The sequence below is a fragment of the Dama dama genome, chromosome 5 (genome assembly GCF_033118175.1).
Source record: "Dama dama isolate Ldn47 chromosome 5, ASM3311817v1, whole genome shotgun sequence".
Taxonomy (NCBI): Eukaryota; Metazoa; Chordata; class Mammalia; order Artiodactyla; family Cervidae; genus Dama; species Dama dama.
The window spans coordinates 111,869,347-111,894,739 of record NC_083685.1 but is presented as its reverse complement, the minus strand read 5'-3'; the positions used below and the strand labels follow the sequence as shown (position 1 = coordinate 111,894,739).

Sequence of the window (25,393 nt, the reverse complement as noted above, 5' to 3'; positions counted from 1 at the left end):
CCTTCTGGAGAGAACTGTTTTACCCAAGTGTTTCTCTTTGTAATGAGAATTTGAAAAATTTCATCAATTTCATGACTGGAATTTGATGTCTTGGGTGATCTCACCGTGATCCCAGCCTTAATGCTTAAAAACCCTAATTAAAGTTGTACACTGCGCAAGTGTTCTATAGCATAGCACAAATCTAAAATAGGTAACTGGCAGCCACCCCACACCTCATTGTTGGCTAACTAACTTGTCCCATAAATAGCTCTGTGTTATGCGATCGGACAACTACAACTAACAGAGAAGGGATTTTTGTTTCATAACACACTTGTGTGGTCTCTGGTGTTCAACAAAACCAAAGTTCTAATTCCCCAGACCCTGACTATAGCACAAGTTAATAGGAGAATTGTGCAAATCAGTCGTCAGATAGTTCTGGAAGGGATTCAAGATATCCCTGCCTTGTATCAAACTCCACACTGTGGATCATAGTGTTAGAGCAGATTCAGTTTTAGTCCCCTTTGTGTACATGAAAGTACAACTTTTTTTTGGCCACTCAGCACGTGGGATTTTAGTTCCATGGTCAGTGATCAAACTCAGACACTTCCAGCAGTGGAAGCACAGAGTCTTAACCCCTGGACCACCAGGGAGGCCCCTGCGTACATGAAAGTAATGCTTCTGTCACAGTCTGGTTTAATCCCAAGGAGTTTCTACCAAATGAATTAAAATTTCTTAGGTGAGTCTGAAAAGGTATCGTAGTTTTATAAAACTGTTTTTCTGAAATCAAGTGAGTGTTTTAAAAATCTACCCACTATTGGAATACAATGGTTTTTGTTTCTAACTCTTAGCTGGAATATATTGTTTTCAATGTCTGAAAGATTTTTAAATGCTTTAATTTTAACAGAACATTGCTTCATAAATTCCTTAGCAGTAACTCAGAAAGTGAACCTTGGGGTTATTTTCCAGATAAGTCTGTTCCTTTGATATGCAAATAATTACTGTTTAGGTAAATAATCATAATACAGAGGGTTCAATACATGCATTAGATATTACCCCTTTTCTTTGACTGGGTCTTTTTCAAAATGGCAATGTATTTATTGCACTTCTTAAAAGTCAAAATACAAAATCTAAAATAAGTGATTGTTTAACAGAATCTCTGTGCTACTTATTTATCATTACTGTTGTTGGAACACATGTAAAAGAAAGAATATGTCTGTGATATAAAAACTAGAGGCGGTTCTTTACTTAATGCTGAATTTGTATTTTTCCTTATAGGACTTATGTACATTTTATAGTCAGAGCTTCATAGACCCAATTGTATACCTTTTCGTGGCCGCACTGAATGTCTACATTTTGAAAGCATTTTGAAACTAAAATTCAGTTTAAGAATACCGATCTTTAGTCTATCAAAAAGGGCTTAAATGCATTTATCTCCGGCCTTTATGATCAAGTATTTACTCTAGTGGATTTAAAAGGAGGGGGGGCGGGGAACCAACACAAACCACTGTTTGTTTAACAGATTGTAAACCATGGCTGTGTGGATACAAGCTCAGCAGCTCCAAGGAGATGCCCTTCATCAGATGCAAGCACTGTATGGTCAGCATTTCCCCATTGAGGTGCGCCATTACTTATCCCAGTGGATTGAAAGCCAAGCTTGGTAAGTGAACAAAGGTTTTTCTGTCATATTTTGTGAGGCACAAGCATATTGAAGTTTTATCAGAAAGATAACATAATGAAGACTCTAAAAGTTGTACGTTTATAAAGAAAATTATGTGACCCATGAAAAGGTATTCTATCTTAAATGTTAAGAAGATGGAATAACTACTGGCATTTTTTTTAAAAATAGGGTTTTTTTTCCTTTAATAATAAATTCTGGATAAAAGCATTATAACATTGCTGCTCATAAAAAACAGTTAATACATAGGTACCATTTATGTGCTATGTACTATGGTACTACTAGGTACGATGGCACTAACATATCAGTGCCATCTTTCTAGATTCCATATATACACGTTAATATATAGTATCTGTCTTTCTCTTTCTGGCTTACTTCACTGTGTATAATAGGCTCTGGGTTCATCCACCTCATTAGAACTGACTCAAATGTGTTCCTTTTTATAGCTGAGTAATATTCCGTTGTGTACATGTAAACACAACTTCTGTAGAGACACAAAGGACAGACTTTTGGACACAGGGGAAGGAGAAGGTGGGATGATTTCAGAGAATAGCATTGGAACATATATATTACCATCTGTAAAGCAGATAGCCAGTGGGAGTTTGTTGTTTTACTCAGGGAACCAAAGCCGGTGCTCTGTGACATCCTGGAGGGTGTGGGATGGGGAGGGAGGCAGGAGGGAGGTTTAAGAGGGAGGGGAGATGTGTATACTTATGGCTGATTCATACTGATGTATGACAGAAACCATCACAATATTGTAAAGTAATTATCCTCAAATTAAAAATAAAATTTTTTAAAAAGTCAGCAAAACTGAGTACCTAGCAGCATTGTAGTTAGTGGAGTTCATATGAAAACATTGAAGCCCTTATCCACAGAGTTTAGTATTCACCAGGTCAGATAAGGTATGTGTATGCATAAAATTTAATAAAGTGTATTATTGACAAGTTTAACAATGATGACTTTGGTGTTTTCAAATTTATATGTAATTTGTATATAAAGACTAAAAAGCAATACACCAAAATGTTAACAATAATTACTCTTTGTGGCAGATTTAACAACCATCTTTATTTTTCTGATTTCTCAAATCACTGTTTATATATCTGGGGGGAAATTGTTTTTAAATTCTTTCAAAATTAGTACATTGCAGTACAGACTGTCGACAAAGCTTTATAATCAACAACGTTATTGCACGCCAGGCCACAGGTTGTCTGCTGCTCTGAGCAGGGCCTGGGCACATGCCAGTTACCAGTCTCAAGCTGATCTGTCATATTCATCAGATACTTCAGGCCTCCATCATCATGACCAGGAGAACAGGAGAAACCAGCCTTTATGCTGCTATTTGAGGCGAGCTGTATACGCATTAGTAGTGTTGCCTTAGAATCATTGCAATCTTGTGTTAGTAGCAGATTTCTGTTCAAAAGCTGGAGAGCACCAAAGGAAGGCAATTTTCTAGGCAATTAAAAAAATCTCAGCCTCATGCAATTAAGTGAGGGGAAAAAAGGTACTAAATGTGAGCAGGTCAACTGCACCTCATCTGGTGCTTTTCCATTTCATTTTCATTTTCTTTTAAAGATTTGGAGAGTTCAGGAAAACATTAGTAGGAAGTTTCTGTTGATCTAAAATTTCATTTAGTAGATTTCCCATGTAGTCATCTTACCAAACGAACGTTAAAAGACTTGTGTTGATGTCAGGGAAAACCTGAATTTTACTCAGTTTTGGGTTTAAGAATATAAAGATTTTAAGTAAAACATCTTCAGTTCTTCATGTTTAAGCTAAGAAAGTTTATATATGTATATATATGTGTGTGTATGTGTGTGTGTCTGTATATATATATATATATGTATATGTATACGTATATGGAAGAGAATTAAGTTTTAAAGTACGAGAACTGGTAGTACTTGATTTCCATGAATTTTGCTCAGAGCTTGGCTCTTCTCAAGAGTGAATTCACTACTCAGTGATCTGTGGTGACCTCAATGGGAAAGAAATCCAAAAAAGAGGGGATATATGTATACATATAGCTGATTCACTTTGCTGTACAATAAAAACAAACACGCCATTCTAAAGCAACTATACTCCAAAATATTCTTTTGAAGAGTGGATTCCTCAGACGAGGAGCATTATTGCCATTCAGAACAGAGATGCAGGGCTGCCTCCATTCCTTCAAGGCTTTTATTTAGACATATTTAGCACACATATTTAAAATTTGGCTTTCTCTACTGCCTTCTCAAGAGGGCAGATTCGAGCATATTATTTGATGAAGTAATGTTACCAGTGCTTTGGTGTACCTGTCTGTGCCCCTGTTAGAAATTAGTTTCTACCTAACTTCAGGGCTGTGTAGAGATGACAGAGCTGCTTAGCTATCACCAGATCTCTTGTTTGGCTGCAGACCCACCAGCAGTGATGAATGTTATTTCAATCTGACAGCTGTTAGGTTTCTTCAGCGAGCAGAGTTAAGTAATTTAGTACTGCCCAATAGCAATTGTTGCTTAAGTTGTTTAAAAAAAGAAAGAGAGTCAGAGATGGGGAGAGGGGGAAGAGTGGGGGAGGGAAGAGAGAGGAGGAGGAAGGGAGGGAGGGAGACCACCCAAGCCCTGCCACCGGTTAAGTGGCTCTGTATTACTACGAAGCCTATAAAGTGATTTTTCTGGTTCTTTGGAGGAGTCAGTGCTGCCTACATGTCCCAGATCTGCAGCTAGTGATACAAATGCCTGCCTTGTGTGAATACTTGTAGGTTTCATCTGTCTTAATATCACATTTCCAGGGCTTCTTAGAAGTAACTCCGTTAACTCACCTGTCTTTACTTAAGAAATACTCCATGTGAAATTAGCAACACATACAAGTCCAGGCTGGCAAAAACACATAGAGCATTCTTGACCCTGTGCCCCCTTCCACCCTTGAAGGGGTAACTATAAATAGGAAATTATCAGAGTCCTTATTTCCTTCAGAGCACACAAAGCACTTTCCTTTTCCCTTCATTCTTCGAAGCAAAGAGCATAAGCACCAGAGCGAGTCAGTAGGAGAATGGGCAGTCCACTGCAAAGAAAAAAGAGAAAATATACTATACCTTCCACTAAGGTAACTAGTGGATTGGAAATAGATTTATGTAGATATCTAGTCAGTTTGAATTGCACTGTTGCCTAAAATTTGTAGTGAGCATTATAAAGCAGTCACTTGAGCCCCAGAAAAGGTGTGGTGCATTGAGGCTGCATTCATACAGGCTGTGTGCATGTATGTATACATATGTATGTAATTTCTTTCCCCTAGGGACTCAATAGATCTTGATAATCCACAGGAGAACATTAAGGCCACCCAGCTCCTGGAGGGCCTGGTGCAGGAGTTGCAGAAGAAGGCAGAGCACCAAGTGGGGGAAGATGGGTTCCTACTGAAGATCAAGCTGGGGCACTACGCCACGCAGCTCCAGGTGGGCATGAGTTCGGGGCCACGCTCCACGTGAGCCCCAGGCCACACTGCGTTCTCTTCCCTTCAGGGGCTCTTCCTTCATTCAATGGTTTTCTCTCTCTCCTTTCACCCAAGGTTGCCAAGCCACATGTGACACGTGTAAAGTTCTTATTGTTTGGTTTTGTGATTGTAGCTGCCTTTTTTAAACCCTTTATTTGAAAACCATTTCAAATCTATAGACAATTACAAGATTGATACTAAGAACATATGCTCAGACTCACCGTTATTAACATTTGCTTTATCACATTCTCCCTCTGTGCACATGCATGTACACACACACATGCACGCAGACACACGCACATGCATGCAGACATGCACACACACAAACAGGCACAGACATGCACATATTTCTTCATCACTCGAAAGTTGTATGCGTCATGCCCCTTTGTCCCTAAAGTACTCCAGTGTTCATTTTCTAAGCATATGAACCTTCTCTGAGGTAGTTACAGTGCAGTTACCAACTGACTTACTAACATCCTGTGGGACATTTTTTTCCCCCTTCTGTCCAGGATCGCATTCAAGATTGCTTATTGCATATAGTTGTCATGTCTCTTTAAGGAACCATTTGTCAGTCTCCCTTTGTCTTTCTTTGCATTGACATTTTAAAAATAGTTCAGCTCCTCTGTTTTTTAAAGGTAAAATGTACTTTATTTGGGGTTTGTATGACATTTCTTATGATTAGATTCAGGGTGCACACCCCTGATCAGAATTGAAAATAAGTAATGTTGTGTCCTCCTCAGAGCATCACATCCAGGGGTGTACCGTGTCCACCTCGTCCTCCTTGGTGGCAGTAATTTTGGTTGCTCAGTCAAGGTGGTGTCCAGTTTCTCCTCTGATACGGCCCTTTAAAAATGTATTCTGTTCCCAAGCATGGTTCCCTTACTTTAAGCATTTCAGGATGCAATGAATAAAATAGTTTTACCTTCCTCCTGTAATTGAGTTTCCCACAACATGCTTTTCTTGTCCCCTTTCACACTGGAAGAGCAGCAGTTCTCATGGTTGTGTTACCAAGCGTCTCCTCCATCCTGAGGTCTGGCCCTCTGCTCTGAGGTGAGGTTCAGCCCCATAGCATGAAGCAGAACAACGTGATGTTTGCTCTTGGATTCTTTCAGAACACATATGACCGCTGCCCCATGGAGCTGGTGCGCTGCATCCGCCATATTCTGTACAATGAACAGAGGCTGGTCCGAGAAGCCAACAATGTGAGTGTCCTGTGGGCTTGGGAAGTCCTTTCTTGCCCAGCTCTTTCTGGGCCCAGCTTTGTCAGGATCTCTCAGGGTGCATCTGTTGGTGTCTCTATAAACAGAGCTTTGTCCTAAGAGCGCAAAGGAAATAGAAAACTGATCTCTGATCTTGACTGCTTGTAACCTTGATGAGATCGCAACCACAAAACAATGTTAACAAGTGCAAAATAATTTAACCCCAATTGAATAGTGTTTGAGGAGAGGCATGCTTATATTCAGGGATCCCTAGTGGTTCAGTTGGTAAAGAATCTGCCCACAGTGCGAGAAACCTGGGTTGGATCCCTGGGTCGGGAAGATTCCCTGGAGAAGGGAATAGCTACCCACTCCAGAGTTCTTGTCTGGAGAATTCTGTGGACCAAGGAGCCTGGCGGGCTACAGTCCATATGGTCATAAAGAGCTGGACACAACTGAGCGACTCACACACACACATGCTTATGTTCAGGTGAGATCACTTAAGAACAGCCCCTTCTCGGCTCCCCTCAACCTGGTATTGAAGGAATAGATCCACCCAGACCAGGTCGATGACTCAATCCACACAGCCCTTGTTGATGCCTCTCCCATCACTTCACGTGGGGTCTCCAGGATGCCGCCTCTGAGCTCTTCACACTCTTCGCCCAGTCACGAGGCCTTGAGGGGGGACACCGATGACGTGTTCACACAGCCGTGTCCCCCGCTGTGCCCCCAGCACCTGGCCTGGTTGGCGTCCAGTGAATGACTCTGAAATGAGGGAATCGTCATTATTAGTAGGAAAACTCCTGAGACATGTTGAGTTCTGGTCTCCAGAGAGAACTCAGATGTCTCCTACGTGTAGGTCAGAGCCTTTCTGCAGCACTTTATGAAGATGCCATAGCCCCCTAGGTCTCCTGTTGCTCCTCTTCTTCCCACTCTGCCCCAACTCTCACAAATAACATTTGCAGTTCTCTGACTCAAAATTTAGCTTTTGGCATCTCGGCCCAGTTATAGTGCAGTCATCGCCCTTTCTCTGGGACTAAGGCCTAAGGCTTCCTGCCATCCTCACTGCCCAGCTCACTGCCACCCGCACTGTCTGCTCTGTCTCCAGGGTACTTCTCCCGCTGGAAGTCTCGCCGATGCCATGTCCCAGAAGCACCTTCAGATCAACCAGACATTTGAGGAGCTGCGATTGGTCACGCAGGACACGGAGAATGAGCTGAAGAAGCTGCAGCAGACTCAAGAGTATTTCATCATCCAGTATCAGGAGAGCCTGAGGATCCAGGGTGAGCCTGGTGTGGAAGGGTGGTGCGTGTCCGGAGGACTGGAGTGAGGACTGGCAAGAAGCTGGTTGGCTTAGAAGAGAACCAGTTCTCTGTTTAGAGGCGTTTTCCTCTCTCTGGGGTAGCAGAGAATCCTTTGCGTTGAAGGCAGCGCCGGAGGCTGAGGCCTTGGAAGGGAAAAATACAGGCACTGGTCCTGGGAGAGAAGGTGGGGTCTCATTCTGGCCCCCCACCACATCCAAGGAGCTGCTGGTCTGTGAGGAAAGGCATTTCCTCTTGTGGGAAGGGGCACACAGACTAAGGAAACAGTATCAGATGGCACTTTGTACGTGCAGGCATTTTCAAAGTGGTGCTTTATTGAAATGGTAAACTTTCTGAACAGGGAGACTATTCGGGACATAGAGGTGTGTTCCACGGCCTTTTAGTATTGTTTTGTGCGGTTATTCAGGCAGCCTGTCCTGGGGCAGAGCAACTAGTGCATCTGTTAGCCCTGTAGACAGAGGAGCCCCTGCCTGGGGTAAAACCTGCTGGTGCCTTGGGCAGAATCAGTCTGGAAGGTGTGGAGCCCCACCAGCACCCCCTATTGACCCTTCAGAGTTTGGCAGTGTGACTTTAATACAGGTGTGCTTGGGAGATGCCAAGGGTTTGGTTCCAGACCACTACAATAAATATTGCAGTAAAGCAATTCACATGAATTTTTTGGTTTACCAGCATATATATGTTATGTCTATACTACACTGTAGTCCAGTAAGTGTGCAATAGCATTGTCTAAAAAAAAACTGTAAGTACCTTAATTTAAAAATTGCTAATGATCCCAACCTTCAGTGAATTGTAGTAGTAACATCAAAGATCACTGGTCACAGTTCAGCATAGCAAATATAGTAATAATGAAAAACTCTGAAATAGTGCAAGGATTACCAAAATGTGACACAGAGACAAGAAATGAGCCAATGCTGTTGGAAAAAAACAGCATCAATAGGCTTGCTTGCCACAAGGTTGCTGCAAGCATTCAATTTATATTAAAAAAAAAAGAACACAGTATCTGTGAAGTACAATATATTGCACCATGATAAAATGAAGTGTCCCTGTAGTTTCCTCTCCCTGGTTACATGCCCTGCTCAAAATCTCAGAGATGCTTTAGCTCAACCAGTCAGCCATGAAAATACATGTGCATGCACATACCATGTCCTTCTCTACTACCATGCCTGTGGGCTCCATTTTAGACCTGTATTAATACCACTTATTCTTTTTATCTTCTGTCGAAGAATATAAATTTGTTGAGAAGGAACAGTTTTTTATCTCTAGACCTTAAGATTTGTTGTTGTTGTTGTACAGTCACTAAGTCTTGTCCAACTCTTTGGACTTCATGGACTGCAGCATGCCGGGCTTCCCTATCCATCACCAACTCTCAGAGCTTGCTCAAACTCATGTCCATCGAGTTGGTGATGCCATCCAACCATCTCATCCTCTCTCGTCCCCTTCTCCTCCTGCCCTCAGTCTTTCCCAGCATCAGGGTCTTTCCCAGTGAGTTGGCTCTTCACATCAGGTGGCCAGAGTGTTGGAGCTTCAGCTTCAGCATCAGTCCTTACAGTGAATATTCAGGGTTGATTTCCTTTAAGATTGACTGGTTGGATCTCCTTGTAGTTCAAGGGACTCTGAGGCTAGCACAGCCCAAGTCAGAGCTGGTGTTGAGTAAATGATGGTGGATGACTCTGGCATATCTTCCTCCCATTGTATCCATACCAGGCTGACCACCTCCTGGATTAGGGAACAGGAGATTTCAGCCTCTTATTTCTACCCAAGGCCATTGACTGGCTGACAGAATTGATGATCCTATTCTTGGGTTTTCTGTTTCCTACTTCTCTTTCCTACTTGTGAGGTTTGGGTTAGTCCCCATCATGCAATGTCAGTTCAGTCTCACTTGTCAAGTGCACCCATCAGAAACACAGATGACTGATCTGTTTGTGTGAGGGCAGTCTCAGCTCCCTCCAGTGGAGCAGACAATTGCCTCACGTCTCCTGGCGTCCTTCCCAGAAGCTTCTGCAATTTGCCAGGAGAGACCTAAGTGGGTCACTTGCATAAGGAAGCCAGGTCCCAGCGTTGGGATGATCACTGTCTCCCTGTGGGTGGCAGGATTCCGAGGTGGCTGTCCAGATTGCTCTGCTCTGTTCCTTGCCTGCTCAGTCCCCTGCAGTCAGAATGGAGCCCTATTTCTAAGTTCTCTTCTCGTTCTGGGCTTTCCTGGCTGAATAGAGTTGCTTTAGTCTGTCCCAGCCTTGTGCGTCCATAGGACAGGGTCTCGGCCGTGTGACATGGCTCTCAGAGGCCTGCCAGGACTTTGACCGAGACTTGCTGGCTGACACTCACATCTTCTAGACTCAGCCCCAGTGAGATCCCTGGGATGTTCAGAAAGGCCATTGGCGAGGGTAGGATGCCAGCATTGGGAACAGTGGTTACCTGTGGAGAGAGGGATGGGGTTACCAGCAGGGGAGGGTGCAGGTGCTTCACCGTGGAAGTGCTTGATTTCTTAAGCGGCTTCTTGACACACAGGTGCTCCTTGTATCATCCTCTCTACTTCCCGTGTCTTAAGTATTTCATCACAGGTTGTTTGCAGAGGGAGTCAGTGAGGCCTGGTTACATATTCCTGCCATTGATGAGCTGCCTGAGAGCTGGTGTGGAGAGAAACTGCCTGGCTCTCCTGAGAGAATCTCGCTGCCTTCGTGTCCCAGTGGCCCAGCTCTCTCTGTGTCTCTCTCCTGGTTGGTCAGCTGAGCTCACAGTGACCAACCTGGACAAGCACGTTAGGGACCTTCACCGCCTGAAGAAGCCCCCCTTCCCTGAGGAGAGGCTGCCGAGCCTGGGAGACAGGACAAAGCCCGTGGAGCAGAGCCTTCCGACGAGGCTGTGCCCATGAGGTTGGAGCTGAGAGCTGCTCCGTCAGCCTTTCATCCCCTCATGTAGCCCGTTAACCGTGACTGACTTCCCTCTGAGGCCGGTGGTGCCGGGCAGCTTCCTGAGCATTTTCTGTCTCGTCACTTATTTAACCTCCCAGCAGCTGCTGAGGTAGATGCCTCGTGAGACTCCCCTTTTACAGGTGGGGAAACTGAGGCATAGGAGAGCGGGGTGACTTGCCCGAGTTCACCCACCTGGTGAATGGCGGGGTTCACTTCAGACCAGACATGGTGGCTCCAAGCCAGACCCCACATGGGGTGAGGAGGGCTGATGGGGCTTGGCCAGGGCAGGCTCCTCCTCAGCTGTCCCCCAGGCTTCCATCTCCCCACTCCCCGAGGGGAGCTGAGTCAGGGCACAGGGGCCAGAGCCTTCTCATCTCTGGTCCCGTTGCTGTGGAACCCGACTGGCCGTGGATCAGACTTGTCCCCGTGAGGGTCTTGCCTCCAGAGAGGATGGGCCCCCGGCTGGCCCGGGGAGGTCATGGTCATGGTCATGGCGTCCTGTCCGCTCCTCCAGCTCAATTTGCCCAGCTGGCCCAGCTGAACCCCCAGGAGCGACTGAGCCGGGAGACGGCCCTCCAGCAGAAGCAGGTGTCCCTGGAGGCCTGGCTGCAGCGCGAGGCCCAGACGCTGCAGCAGTACCGCGTGGTGAGTGGGCTCTGCACCCCTGCCCTCCTGCAGGGGCGGTGACACCCCGAGCTTTCCCGGGGACCCCGAGGGAGGCAGAGAGCCGGGAGGAGAGCGGGACCCGGCGGGGCAGGAGGCCTGGGCCTTCTTCCCCGCGGGGCCTGAGGGGCAGAGTCGGTCTGGGAGGAGGAGGCCCTGCAGGGCTGTTCTGAGAGCCCAGAAGGGCCCTCTGAGCCACCGCCCAATCCTCAGGAGCTGGCCGAGAAGCACCAGAAGACCCTGCAGCTGCTGCGGAAGCAGCAGACCATCATCCTGGATGATGAGCTGATCCAGTGGAAGCGGAGGCAGCAGCTGGCAGGGAACGGCGGTCCCCCCGAGGGCAGCCTGGATGTGCTGCAGTCCTGGTACCGGGGTTGGGGAGCAGGGAGGGGCAGCAGGGGCTCAGAGTGATGCTGCCAGCTGCTGTTTGCTCCCACGTCTGCACGAGCAGCTGGCTCCCTCTGTCTAGGCACGGGTCTTATCCCACCAGTGGTTCTGGGTTGATGCTGACGCTGGTGTCCCTTCCTGTGCCCCCTGCCCTGGGAGGGGCATCACTGGCTTGGATGCTGGGGTGGGGCAGGTGGCAAAGTGACGCTCAGGCTGGTTGGACCCCAGTCAGCATCGCTCCTCCTGGGTGTTTCTCTGGGTTTCTGGAAGGCAAGGCATCTCTGCTGTGCCCAGGGAATAGGCGAGGTGGCCTGGGCGCCAGGCCTTCCTGGGGCTGGAGCTGGATGTGGGCCTGGTCCCCGCCTGGGCACCTGCCAGCTTCTGGCCTGGAGGATGTAGGTGAAGCCAGTGTCCTTCCCTTGGGCCCCGGGGCTCGCGTTCAGGTGTGAGAAGTTGGCGGAGATCATCTGGCAGAACCGGCAGCAAATCCGCAGAGCCGAGCACCTCTGCCAGCAGCTGCCCATCCCCGGCCCCGTGGAGGAGATGCTGGCCGAGGTCAATGCCACCATCACTGACATCATCTCAGCCCTGGTGACCAGGTGACTGCGGCCTCCTGGCCACGCCCCACTCCCATCTGGTTGCCCTGGGTGGGGGGCAGCAAGGTCTTTAAAGATGGGGAGCTCTAGCTTAAATCCTTCAGTTTCTGCCTCACACCCTCATCCCATCCTCCTCTGTCCCCTGTTGCTATGGCCTCTTGCTGTTCACCCTACCAGTTTTTCTCATGGACACTACACGGACGTTTGTCTCCTGCAATTCGTTTTAGTTGCTGAGCTCCTTTCACTGCCTCCCTTCCCACCAGTCTCCCTGACTCACAGCGGCCTCCAGGGAGGGTGGACTGTGCCCCAAGACCTCCCTTCACCTGCTCAGCCCGGTGCAAGGCAGCCTCCCCACATGGAGGGAGTGTCCAGAGCCCTGTCCCCTGAGGCATCTCCTGTCCCCGCAGCACATTCATCATCGAGAAGCAGCCCCCTCAGGTCCTGAAGACCCAGACCAAGTTTGCGGCCACCGTGCGCCTGCTGGTGGGCGGGAAGCTGAACGTGCACATGAACCCCCCCCAGGTGAAGGCCACCATCATCAGCGAGCAGCAGGCCAAGTCACTGCTCAAGAACGAGAACACCCGCAAGTACGTTGCCCTGGAAACAGAAGGAAAGGGATCCCACCTCCTGGCAAGTCTAGGCCTGACCCTTTGTAGGAGCACCTCTCCTAGCTCTCAGAGAAGGAATAAGGGTGTTCTTGTGTAAAGAAACTCTTGATACAGTAGGCATGTGTCTAAGGAAACTTCTTGTGTGTTTTATGTATGTTTACTTCTTATATCATTTATGCAGCTGAACCCCCGTTTCCTCTTAAATGACTTGAGTTTTTGACAGCCTCCTTTATTTCCTCCCACCCCCAATATATCACACCCCGTCATGTGTGCTGAGACCCTGTGTGGGCATAGAGTTGAGTCTGTCTCTCGTTTGCAGTGATTACAGCGGGGAGATCCTGAACAACTGTTGTGTGATGGAGTATCACCAGGCCACAGGCACCCTGAGCGCCCACTTCAGGAACATGGTGAGGATGGGAGAAGAGGAAGAACAGACTTTCCGTCTAGTTGCTTGAGGGCTTTATCCTCTCATTTTTCTCCTTGGCAGTCCCTGAAACGAATTAAGAGATCTGACCGTCGTGGGGCAGAGTCAGTGACAGAAGAAAAATTTACCATCCTGTTTGAATCACAGTTCAGTGTTGGTGGAAATGAGCTGGTTTTTCAAGTCAAGGTGTGTGTGTGTGTATACTTTATATCCCAAAAGAATTGTTTTGATCTCAGAGTATCTTTTCATTTATTTTTATTTTGGAATTCATTTACGTTGTGTTAGTGTCAGGTGTACCTACTTGTGATTATTGATGAATAGAAAGTGAGGAGACCTCATCCTTAGGACTCTCTCAGATTTTCTTAAGACATGAACAAATAATAGTGAAATGAAATAGCTAGAATTACGGGTAGAAGTGAACCCAGGGACACATCACTCAGAATGGATTTGAGCACAGTTATTGTTAAATTTTAGACATTAGTTTCTTGCTATTTTTTTTCCCAGAAATGTCTCCATATTCTTTCTCTTTTCTATCTGTTCTCTAACTTCAAGAAACTTACTCTATACTTCAGAAATATCTAAATCTCAAAATGTCATGCAGAAATATCTCTGCTAAAATACCTTAAATTTCTAAGACTGTGCAAATGTGATGTCTTGTTGTTCCTGGAGCCATTCCTGTTCTGCGTTTGAGGGTGACATTTACTGAAATGGAGAGAGGATGCACGTGTTGTGATGGAAACAAAAGGAGAGAAGGGCAGAGCATGTGGCTGTGGACTCTCAGCCCTCCCCCGTGTCTCTTTCAGACCCTGTCTCTCCCGGTGGTGGTGATTGTTCACGGCAGCCAGGATAACAATGCGACGGCCACCGTCCTCTGGGACAACGCTTTTGCAGAGCCTGTGAGTGCATTCCTTGGGTCTGAAGGTCTCAAGACCTTGACACTGGTGTCCTGAGTCCCTGTCAGTCTCTTTATCCCCACCAAAAGGCTTAGAAAAAAAAATGCTGTGTTCCTTAGGAGGCAGAATGGAGAGCATGTGGAAAGTAGAATGAGCAGGCGCTTGAAGAATGGCCAGGGTTTCAAGTCAGGCCCCATCATTTCCTCACTCTGACCACAGGAAATTCGCTTGACCTCTCCGAGTCTAAGCTTCCCATGAGTGTCTGCAACACAGGGAGAGTAATGCTCCAGAGTGGTATTTGGAAGATTCATCCACAAAATGCTTGTCACATAGTCAGTACTCCGTAAATATTATTTTGAATCCTGGGTAAAACCATGCATGGAGTTTGGGACTCCCCAGTTTCTTCTAGCGGTTGTGTACTTTATCAGGAAGTCACTTTTGGTTAGAAGTTGCTTCCTGTCATCGTCCCTCCAGTGACTGAGGGTGACATTTCATGTCTTTTCCAAATTTTGGCTCTATGACTCATCCCAAGTCTGAGGAAGAATGAGATGCTGTGTGTAAAGGAGTGAGTGTGATTCTGCGGATGTATCACCTCAGTACTGTCTGGGTACCACTCGTGTGTGGCTGGCTTGATCATTTTCAAAACATGTCAGTAGACAGAGTTCTGTATGATGCATATTTCCAGTAGAAATTAGTCCAAAGAACCTGATGAAAGGTTATACTTGTTTTTGGAACATAAAGGTATGTCCTTCTCTAATGTGGCTCTAACGTGAAGAGTCTGACTTGGCATTTTCAACAGGGCTCTTTAGAGAACAATATTTTTGCAGCAGGGATGAGATTTTTAGCAGAAATTCTGCCATTCTTGTGGTATAAACCCTGCGTTTGAGGCTCTTTTAAAAAACATCTACCTAAGGAGCTCGAAGAGAGAATTTGATTGATTTGATTTGATCAAATCCTCTCTTGGATTTGATTGATCCAAGAGAGGATTTGGGAGGAACAATCAATTAAAACAAGAAGACAACTAACTATTCACCAAAGGACTAGACTTTTTAATAAATAAATTTATGTATAGAAATGTATATATATATATATAAACAGTTATATATATATATATATATGAGAGAATTTGAGTAAGTGAGAATCAAAAGACAAGGAAAAATTGAAAATTTTAAAAAATATCTTGGGGACTTCCCTGGTGGTCCAGCAGCTAAGACTCCGTGTTCCCACTGCAGGGGGCCTGGGTTTGGTCCCTGGTCAGGGAACTAGATCCCACATGCTGCAACTAAGACCCAGCACAGACAAAAATTAAAAAAATCTGCCTCCATTTGTCCTGATGATCCTCCTGGATAGGATTGCCACGTCTGCTCTCCTCTCCCTCTCTGCCTGTCCCCAAATCTCACTCCTTGTGTAACTCTGGCATCTCCTGCCATATGTCATTCCTGAAGTATCTTATCTAAATAAATAAGCATTTTTAACATTTTCAGTTATGTTAATAACTAGTGTACATCTTACTTTTTTTTAAATTTATTGAAGTATAGTTGATTTACAATGTTGTGTTAATTTCTGATGTATAGCAAAGTGTTCAGTCAGTTTAGTCGCTCAGTTGTGTCTGACTCTTTGCAACCCCATAGACTGCAGCATGCCAGGCTTCCGTGTCCATCACCAGCTCCTGGAACTTGCTCAAACTCATGTCTATCGAGTCGGTGATGCCATCCAATCATTTCACTTTCTGTCGTCCCCTTCTCCTCCTGCCTTCAATCTTTCCCAGCATCAGGGTCTTTTCAAATGAGTCAGTTCTTCACATCAGGTGGCCAAAGTATTGGAGTTTCAGCTTCCAGTGTATATTCAGGACTGATTTCCTTTAGGATTGACTGGTTGGATCTCCTTGCAGTCCAAGGGACTCTCAAGAGTCTTCTCCAGCACCACAATTCAAAAGCATCAGTTCTTCGGCGCTAAGCTTTCTTTGTGGTCCAACTCTCACATCCATACATGACTACTGGAAAAACCATAGCTTTGACTGGACAGACCTTTGTTGGCAAAGTAATGTCTCTACTTTTTAATATGCTATCTAGGTTTGTCATAGCTTTTCTTCCAAGGAGCAAATGTCTTTTAATTTCATGGCTGCAGTCACCATCTGCAGTGATTTTGGGAGCCCAAGAAAATAAAGTCTGTCACTGTTTCCATTATTTCCCCATCTATTTGCCATGAAGTGATGGGACTGGATGCCATGTTCTTAAGTTTTTTGAATGTTGAGTTTTGAGCCAACTTTTTCACTCTCTTTCACTTTCATTAAGAGGCTCTTTAGTTCCTCTTCACTTTCTGCCACAAGGATGGTATCACCTGAGTATCTGAGGTTATTGATATTTCTCCCGGCAATCTTGATTCCAGCTTGTGCTTCATCCTGCCTGGCATTTCACGTGATGTACTCTGCATATAAGTTAAATAAGCAGGGTAACAATATACAGTCTTGATGTACTCCTTTCCCAATTTAGAATCAGTCTGTTGTTTCATATCTGGTTCTAACCTTTGCTTCTTGACCTGCATACAGATTTCTCAGGAGGCAGGTAAGGTGGTCTGGTATTCCCACTCTTGAAGCAAAGTGTTTATATATATATATATATATTTTTTTTTTTTCCTGATGGTTTGTTGCAGGATGTTGAATATAGTTCCCTGTGCTATACAGTAGGACCTTGTTGTTTATCTGTTTTATATATAATAGCTTGTATCTGCTAATCCCAAACTCCTAATTTCTCCCTCTCCAACTCCGTCTCCCCTTTCTAAAGTTTGTTTTATTTGTGAGTCTGTTTCTGTTTCATAAACAAGTTTGTGTCTTATTTTAGATCCCACATATAAGTAATATCATATGGTTTTTGTCTGTCTCTTTCTGACCTCACTTAGTGTGAAGAGCTCTAGGCCCATAAGTATTGCTACAGATGGCACTGTTTTTAATGGCTGAGCAGCATTCCGATGTATTTGTCCACCACACCTTCATCTGCTCACCTTTCGGTGGACGTTTAGGTTGTGTCTTAGCTGTTGTAAGTAGTGCTTCTCTGAGCACAGGGACACATGTATCTTTTTGAATTAGAGTTTTCTCTGGATATATACCCAGGAGTGGGATTGCTGGATCTTACGGCAACTCTTTTTAGTTTTTCTTAAGGAACCTCCATCCTGTTTTCCATAGTGGCTGCACCAATTTATATTTCCACCAGCACTGTAGGAGGGTTCCCCTTTCTCCACATCCTCTCCATTATGCTGTTTTAGAACAAATACATACTTGTGGGAATTATTCTACAGATGTATTTGCCTATATGTGAAATGAGATGAATACACTGCAGCTTTGCTTGTAACAATAGCCAAAGACTTAAGGATGATACATAGATGTCCACCAATGGAGATCTGGTTAAATATATTATTGTTCCTCCATACTGTAGAATATTTAGCAGCCACAAAAGAAAATGAAAAATTTCTTTATGTGCTAATGTGAGATCTTCTAGATAAAGTATTAAGTGAAAAAAAAGGAGATACAGAATACGTGGGTTTTATATTTTAAGAAAAGAAAATTATACATATTCGCTGACAGGCCTAGAATATCTTTGTTAGTATACACAATAAACTAGATTACATGCTTTGGGGAGAGGAACTAGATTGCTGGCAGACACAGATAGGAAAGTGATAGGAAAGTGACTTCACTGTATACCCTTCTGTGCTTTTTAAATTTTATATCATGTGAAGGAATTGACTTTTCCAAAAGAAATTTATAATAAAATAAAATGAAGTACTGTGGCTGAATGGAATGAAAGCAGTTTTTAATAAATTTATATCTGAATCTGTTTCTCAGTAAAATCTTCAGCTCACAGTTTCTGCTCTTCCATACAAGTTATTTCACTTTAAGCTCGCGTTCTTGGCAGAAGGAGTCAAGAGCAAGGATGACACTTGAGCACACATGTATGAACACACATACAACACACACACACATTCTCTCCATATACCTAGAGAACCAGTCTTGTAGACTTCGACTCCCTTTGAATTTCCAGTATCAGAGCCAGACCTTGGTCATGCTTTTTTTCATGACTGTTGAAACACGACGCATCCAGCAGCTCACTTACAGAATCCCACAGAAAGCACGAGGTTACCTTCCAAGTTTTGAGTGAAGAAGATAAGATGGATCCTTCTGAATTTCACGAAACGGCACACCCCAAGGAAGTTTGAGTTGACACTCAGGCTCAGCCAGACAAGTGTTTGTAACTCCATCCAGTCCCTGGTGTTTTTCTCTTGCGCATCAAGGGTATAAATCATGCGACTGTTTTCTCCTAAGGTTTCTGGCTTCTCTCCCCCTCAGGGCAGGGTTCCATTTGCGGTGCCCGACAAAGTCCTGTGGCCGCAGCTGTGCGAGGCGCTCAACATGAAATTCAAGGCCGAGGTGCAGAGCAACCGGGGCCTGACCAAGGAGAACCTGGTGTTCCTGGCGCAGAAGCTGTTCAACAGCAGCAGCAGCCACCTCGAGGACTACAACGGCATGTCCGTGTCCTGGTCCCAGTTCAACCGGGTGAGGGACGCACCACCTGCAGCAGTTAGATCAGCCCCTGCAAACCCGATCCCTCAGGAACCTCCCTACACCAGGCCCTCACTCCTCATGTCTCTAATGTGATGTGCCCGTGATATTAGGAAGCTTCTGAACAGATGGACAACCTCATACATTTTATGTAGAAAATTACATGCTTGAATATTTAAGCAAATTGGGTGCACTAGCATGCAGCCAGTGCATTTTCTCCTTTGTAAAGGAAACAGCAAAGTGAACAGTAATGTAACTCATGAGAAGTAAAGCTTTTGTGATGATCAGAGCTCCATGGCTCTGTCCCCTTGACCCTCTGATGTTCCTTGATGCATAATGCAAAGTCAGGCTCCCATGGAACCCTCGGTCCAAGAAAGAGGATGCTGATGAAGGAAATTTAAGTTGATTTTAAATTGAACTTTAATTTCTTTGCTTACACCCCTACCCCACTTACTTTAAGTGCCCTAATTCAGAGATTTCATAGTCTCTGAGTATGTCTTTTTTGAACGGTTATGTGCCAACCAGCTGGCTAAGAGGTTTGCTGGTGATCAGAGGAGCTTTGCTAGGAGAAGCAGGAGGCCCTCATGGTATGTCTTTGCCATTGCAGTATAGCTCCTGCCTTCCAACAGAATCAGATCACTGCATTTGGCTGCTAATTGTTGGTAACACCCAGATGATAGAGTGTTCCCTATAGCCTCGTGGTGCGATCTGGTGTAATTCACGTTTACGCATCACCGGAGCATCTTGTTAAGGGGTGGGCTTGGATGCAGCAGGCCTGAGATGAGGCCTGACATTCTGCATTTCTCAGAAGCTCCTGGGTGATGTTGCTGCGGTTCGTCACAGGCCACAATCACAACCAACAAAGGACTAGTCAGCCCAGATGCAGGGGAGAGGGTGTGTGGCCAGGCCCACTGAGTGTTGGTAATTGCTTTGTGGTGTTTTCCCCTTCTCCCGTCTTTTCTTCTCTGCACTGTTTTTTGGTTGTAGGACCCTTTGGTCAAACTCAGGCAGGCATCTATATTTGTATGTTCCTGACAGTGTGGATGTTTTCCATTTAATTTGTCCAGTTAAAGCGTATCCAGGCAATCAGACCCTGAGCGTGGCTTTTGCCTTCTTGGGTTCACTGTTGTCTCTCCAACCAGGAGAATTTACCCGGACGGAATTATACTTTCTGGCAGTGGTTTGATGGTGTTATGGAAGTGTTAAAGAAACATCTCAAGCCTCATTGGAATGATGGGTGAGCATTGTCGTTTACTAAGCTGGCAGTAGAGTGGCAAGGTCTTCCTTCTTGCATTTAAACATCACACTCTGCTTCTGCCCCTTTGGCCTTTATGATCCAGGGCCATCTTGGGTTTCGTGAACAAGCAACAGGCCCACGACCTGCTCATCAACAAGCCAGACGGGACCTTCCTGCTGAGGTTCAGTGACTCTGAAATTGGTGGCATCACCATTGCTTGGAAGTTTGATTCTCGTGAGTGTCTCTCCCTTTTTAGAACATCTTGGCTCTGGTTAGGTGCTTACATTGCAAAATTATTATACTTTAACCACCAGTTCATTGAGTACTTGTTATTATTCCTTGGGGCCAGTACTAATTATGGGAAGCACAGATGGATAACCATGACACAGCTGCAGCTGGTGTAAAATCTTATCATGGGAAACACAAGCACTAATTTTGAGAAATACAAATGGATAGCTACCTTTGTAATGTAGTATCCTGCCCAAAGTGTCAGCTGCTTCACCTTTGAACTTTTTGCCTTATTATTCAACCTTGGGCTTATTTTAGTAAAGAATTACTCTGTCGTTTGGAGTCATTAGAATGGAAAGAATATGCTGTTTTCATTGTTCCCTTATCCTAACCTAAGGTTACGGCTATTGACCATTTTCATCTGGAAATATTAGTTCTTTCCTCTGATCCTCACAGTCAAACAAGAGTAGCGTGGTTGTTTTTGCTAACTTAAAGGTTTTAATAAGCTTTTAATAACTCTCACACACCCTCTGGCTATGGACACGCTTCCTGTCTCTCTTACGTGCTTTTGTAGAGGGAATCAGGGACTGGAGTCAGCAACAAGTTTCTTGTAGGGAGGGAGAGAACACTATTTGAACTGGAAACTGCCTGAGATCATTCGATCTCAAGGGAAGTAGGGTATGCGGTACCCGCTTATCTACGCATGACTTTTAAAACTGCTTAATCCACAACCCACGGTTATTTTTAAATGGAGATTTTTATTAGGACAATTTTCATCGAGAGCTTTATTTGTAGTCTCTTTGGGTTTTAAGGTTTCCTGTTCACAAGTCATATTTAGAACCATGATTATTCTGTCTGTTGATCTAGAGGAAAGAATGTTTTGGAATCTGATGCCTTTTACCACCAGAGATTTCTCCATCCGCTCCCTGGCCGACCGCCTGGGAGACCTGAGTTACCTTATCTACGTGTTTCCTGACCGGCCCAAAGATGAAGTGTACTCCAAGTATTACACCCCAGTTCCATGCGAGCCTGCCACTGGTAACAATGTTCGCATTCTGATTTGGTTTTGTTGTGATTTGGGGCTTTGTCTTAGGTGTATGTGTGTCTGTGTCTGTATAAAATCTGTACAGTTAATACTCAGTGGTTGCTGTTTGAGCTTTATGCAGGGCAGATATAAATCCCAGGCTGTTTTCTTTAGTCAGACAAAAAACATATCCACCACCAGCCCCAAGTATCAAACTGAAGGGAACGAGTATCTGTTTGAATCCTGGCTTTTAATTCTTTTGAGTATTTTCCCAGAAGGGAAAGGACTGCTTTATATGATAATTCATATGATTAACTTTTTGAGGAACCACCATAGTGTTTTCCTAGCAGCTGCAGTGTGTTACAATGTATAAGTTTAGAGCAAACAAAATTAGGAAGGTAAAATTTTGTTTTTTAATACAGAGTTGGTTTTATTGCTTTCTGAGCATAAAAGTATTATGTATTTATTGTAAAATTTTCCAGAATAGTATAGAAAAGAAACTAGATATCACACGACATTCTTATCTCATCCACATAAACAATTTAGTAAATGTTCTTCAGTCCACATAGCTGGGTTTTCTGCATTCAGTCACCAGAGGCTTATTGAGTACTTCCTGTGTGGGGATTACAATCTAATAGCAGAAGGACGACAATAAACAAGTAAATAAACATGTCTATTTAGTGATGGTCATTATGAAAACAAATAAGGTTGAAGGGATAGGGAGTCCAAGAGAGGTGGCCCTTCACACACGTGGTCTGAGGAGGCAACATCAGAGCTGAGTGAAGTAGGAGGTCACACACAGATCTCAAGAGAGAACACTCTAGGCCGAGAGAACAAGAGCAGAGACTCTGAGATGGGAATGAAGTTGGCGTGTTTAGAAAATCTCATGAGGACCCGGGAGGCTGGAACTGGATGAGCAGGGGAGAGATGGCAGGAGACGAGGCCAGAGCAGCAGGAAGGACCGGGTCGTGGCGGGTTTGGGTCATACCGTACATCATCATTTATGACCTGATTACTCTTCCACTGAAAAATACATCACAGGCAGAGTTACAGGCTAGTAAATATAAACTAACATTGCATCGTTTTAACAATAGCCTAGACTTCATTGTACGGTGATTCTGTGTTGGTTATTTAAGATACTTTGAAGTTAGTCACAGTTTTTTTGTGATGATTAATAGCAAGATAACCAGGCACCTGCATCTCGTTCCACTTGTTTCCTTAGGACAAATTCCTAAAGACAAATTTGAGACATGTGGTAGGTGCTTTTCAAGCATTTTGACACATCTTTCCAGAATTGCCCTCCAGAAAGTGGAGTCTGTTTCCACTGCCACAGACGCCTGTCTGAGTGTCTGTTTCTCCATCCTCCTCCTGCCAGGCATAGAGTCTCTTCATCAGCTTCCTGTTTGCCAGCCTGACATGAGATCTTACGTGTCAGGGCATACACATGAGATCTTGGTTCTTATTTTTCATTTCTTTAATTCTTCATAAGTTCAAAACATCTTTTCATGTAATGGCAATAATAACAGTGATAATAAATGAAGTAATAATAGCAGCGAACGTTTGTTGAACACTTACTTGCGTACCAGACACTTTTCTGAGCACATTTAAAATCGTTTCTCTTTTAATCTTCAAGCCAGGCCTGTGCAGTAGCTACTGTTCCCATCCCCAGGTTTCATTTGAGGAGCTGAGGCCCAGAGGAGTAAAGTAACTGGTCAGAGGTCTCACAGCTAGGAAAAGGCCATGCCAGGGTTTGAGCTCAGTCTAGCCTGTGCTTCTTAACCTCCGCATTATTGGCCATTTGTATTTCTCCTGTACATTTCTATTCCTTGTTCATTTTTCTTTTGGAGTTCCTTTTTCCTTAATAACATGCAAGGGTTTTTATATAGTAAATAAAGCCTTTATCATATATAGCAGAGATGTTTTTCTTTGTGTCATGGTTCTTTTAACATTTAGGTTTTGTTTTGCTGAAGTGCAAAAATGTGTATTTTCTACATAGCCCAATCTGTCGACCTTTTTCCTTTAGAGATTCTGCCTTCTGTATCATGCCTTCCCACCTGGTTATATTTCTAGGTGGGGAAGTAAGCCAAAATATTTTTAGACTTATGTGGTATTTTGGATTAAACCTGCCACTGCTTCTTTTTATGAGCCCAGCTAATCTAGGTTTTCAAATGTTATTTTTATAGCATTTCTTTGTTTCTTATCTTTTCTGCCATTCTATAAAATTCTCTGTAGACAGTAAAGCACAAAAAGCATGCGATATTATGAAAAGGCAGCCACTGACATTAGAAGCCCCAGAAGAAGCAGGTCAGGATAACAGGCTATGTGTGACCCATGGCGCGGTTCAGTCTCTTAGACTGAGTCATCCTTCTGACCTCAACGGAATCTTCGCTGTCTAATATAGTTAAGACATACTTGTTGCCTTCCTCACACACCCAGGAAACAAGACATCACCGACTTCAGACTATCACATTCCTAGTACCGACCTTAGCTGGATTTCCATAGCCAGCCTTTTGAGAAGGTAACTCTGCCTTATCCCCTCGGTTGATGCCTAGCCTATCACATCCCAGAGAGGATGCTGTGGAGAGTGAGACACTGCAGCAGCAGTATTTTTTTTTTTTCTAACCAGCCATGCAGCATAAATGGCACCCACCGGGAGGCACGACCATCACATGACTCCCAAGTACAGAAACCCACACAAAGAACACGCAGACACCTGACAGAGTGACTTTCCATTTCCTGAAAGAGTAGAAGCTCAGAGCAGAGTAACTCCCAGGACACTTGAGTCAGATTAATTCCCTTCTGATGCTTAGATTTTTCCGCACGACCCCTGGCAAGCGTTGGGCCACCATCCCTGTGAATACCTCCAGTGATAAGGAAGTCAGTTCTTCCCGGGGCTGTTTCTCTGGAGCCCAGTGGTGACAGCATCCTTCCTTGTCTGATTGGGAAGTTGTCCAGTCGTGACCTTCCCAAGTTGGTCCTCGTTTTGTTGCCAGACCTTCTGTATCTGCAGCTTGAAACTTTTGAAGATATGTTTTCTTTTTACAGTGAGTGTGCAGTTAATGCTTGATTTAGATTTGTATTGAAGTTTACCTCTTTTATGGTTTAAAGAATGTATTAGCACATCCTAGCCAACTTGGAAGCTCTCTTAACTTCCATTGTCAGTATTGAGGCTTCTCCTCTCCTGGGTCTTCCTAATGAGTTAAAATACATGCTTGTGGGACTTCCCTGGTGCTCCAGTGGCTAAGAGTTTGCATTCCCGATGCAGGGGGCCCAGGTTTGAGCCCTGGTCAAAGAATTAGATCCCACATGCCGCAACTAAGCCAAGATTAATTATTTTAAAAGACTCCATGCTCCCAGTGCAAGGGTTATGGTTTTGATCCCAGGCTGGGGAACTAAGACCCCACATGCCACACTACAAGACCAAAAGAAATGAGAGAGAGAAATTAAAGACACGCTTGTACCAAATCCTAAGAGAAAATGAGGTGATTCTGTCTTATCCTAAGAAAAGATGGGATTCTTAAGGGAGACTGCATCATCATTTCATTTGAAAACTTTGGTTCTCATCATCATCTTCCCCGCTCGGCAGCTAAAGCAGTGGATGGATACGTGAAGCCACAGATCAAGCAAGTGGTCCCTGAGTAAGTGTCCGGGTCCAGCTCTGGTCTCCTGCTGCCTCTTCTGTCCTCCCCTGCCTCCACCTGGCTCTCCTTACCCCCACTGCCTCCCCTCCTATTCCCTACCCGCCCGCCCGCCCCGCCCCCCCCACACACACACCTAGCCCAGCCCTGGGGAGGGAACTGGGCCCTGGTCACGAGGGGACTGGAACCCAGGGCGCGGCTCCTACATCCAGAGCCCCAGGCTCAGTGGCCATTGTCCTTCCACACCTGAGAAAGACACAAAAGTGCCCCCTCCCCACTCCCCCCTGCTAAGGCTCTGCTTCCTCCCACAGGTTTGTGAGCGCTTCTGCAGACTCTGCTGGAGGCAGCGCCACCTACATGGACCAGGCTCCCTCCCCAGCCGTGTGCCCCCAGGCTCACTATAACATGTACCCACAGAAGTAGGTTGTGTTCTCATGGGGCTCCAGGGGGGAGGAACTGGGCACCCGGCCTCAGGCTGGGTGCCCAGAGGACTGATGGGCAAGGACACCAGGGCTGGTCTGGGTCTGAGACCACCCAGGCCAGGCGGGCTCAGGCACGTGCCCAGGTGGGAGGGAGAGATTTGACTGCATTGGTAGT

General features: G+C 45.1%; 1 protein-coding gene across 5 annotated transcripts in view; it reads left to right on the top strand.

Annotated features, from left to right (window-relative positions):
• STAT5B (signal transducer and activator of transcription 5B) overlaps nucleotides 1-25,393 on the top strand; it is a 64,095-nt gene that overhangs the window by 35,770 nt on the left and 2,932 nt on the right. For 2 of the 5 annotated variants that reach the window (XM_061144026.1, XM_061144028.1), the window contains exons 2-18: nucleotides 1,499-1,636; nucleotides 4,922-5,078; nucleotides 6,229-6,318; nucleotides 7,421-7,595; nucleotides 11,061-11,191; nucleotides 11,423-11,574; nucleotides 12,040-12,195; nucleotides 12,600-12,779; nucleotides 13,120-13,207; nucleotides 13,288-13,410; nucleotides 14,028-14,120; nucleotides 18,457-18,663; nucleotides 19,812-19,906; nucleotides 20,010-20,140; nucleotides 21,002-21,172; nucleotides 24,745-24,796; nucleotides 25,108-25,215. In XM_061144026.1, coding sequence (XP_061000009.1) covers nucleotides 1,509-1,636; nucleotides 4,922-5,078; nucleotides 6,229-6,318; nucleotides 7,421-7,595; nucleotides 11,061-11,191; nucleotides 11,423-11,574; nucleotides 12,040-12,195; nucleotides 12,600-12,779; nucleotides 13,120-13,207; nucleotides 13,288-13,410; nucleotides 14,028-14,120; nucleotides 18,457-18,663; nucleotides 19,812-19,906; nucleotides 20,010-20,140; nucleotides 21,002-21,172; nucleotides 24,745-24,796; nucleotides 25,108-25,215 — 2,237 coding nt within the window. In that variant the 5' untranslated portion in view covers nucleotides 1,499-1,508. Of the gene's footprint in view, nucleotides 1-1,498; nucleotides 1,637-4,921; nucleotides 5,079-6,228; nucleotides 6,319-7,420; nucleotides 7,596-11,060; nucleotides 11,192-11,422; nucleotides 11,575-12,039; nucleotides 12,196-12,599; nucleotides 12,780-13,119; nucleotides 13,208-13,287; nucleotides 13,411-14,027; nucleotides 14,121-18,456; nucleotides 18,664-19,811; nucleotides 19,907-20,009; nucleotides 20,141-21,001; nucleotides 21,181-24,744; nucleotides 24,797-25,107; nucleotides 25,216-25,393 lie in introns of those variants that run through there. The other 3 variants (XM_061144030.1, XM_061144031.1, XM_061144029.1) reach the window with 3 other exon arrangements.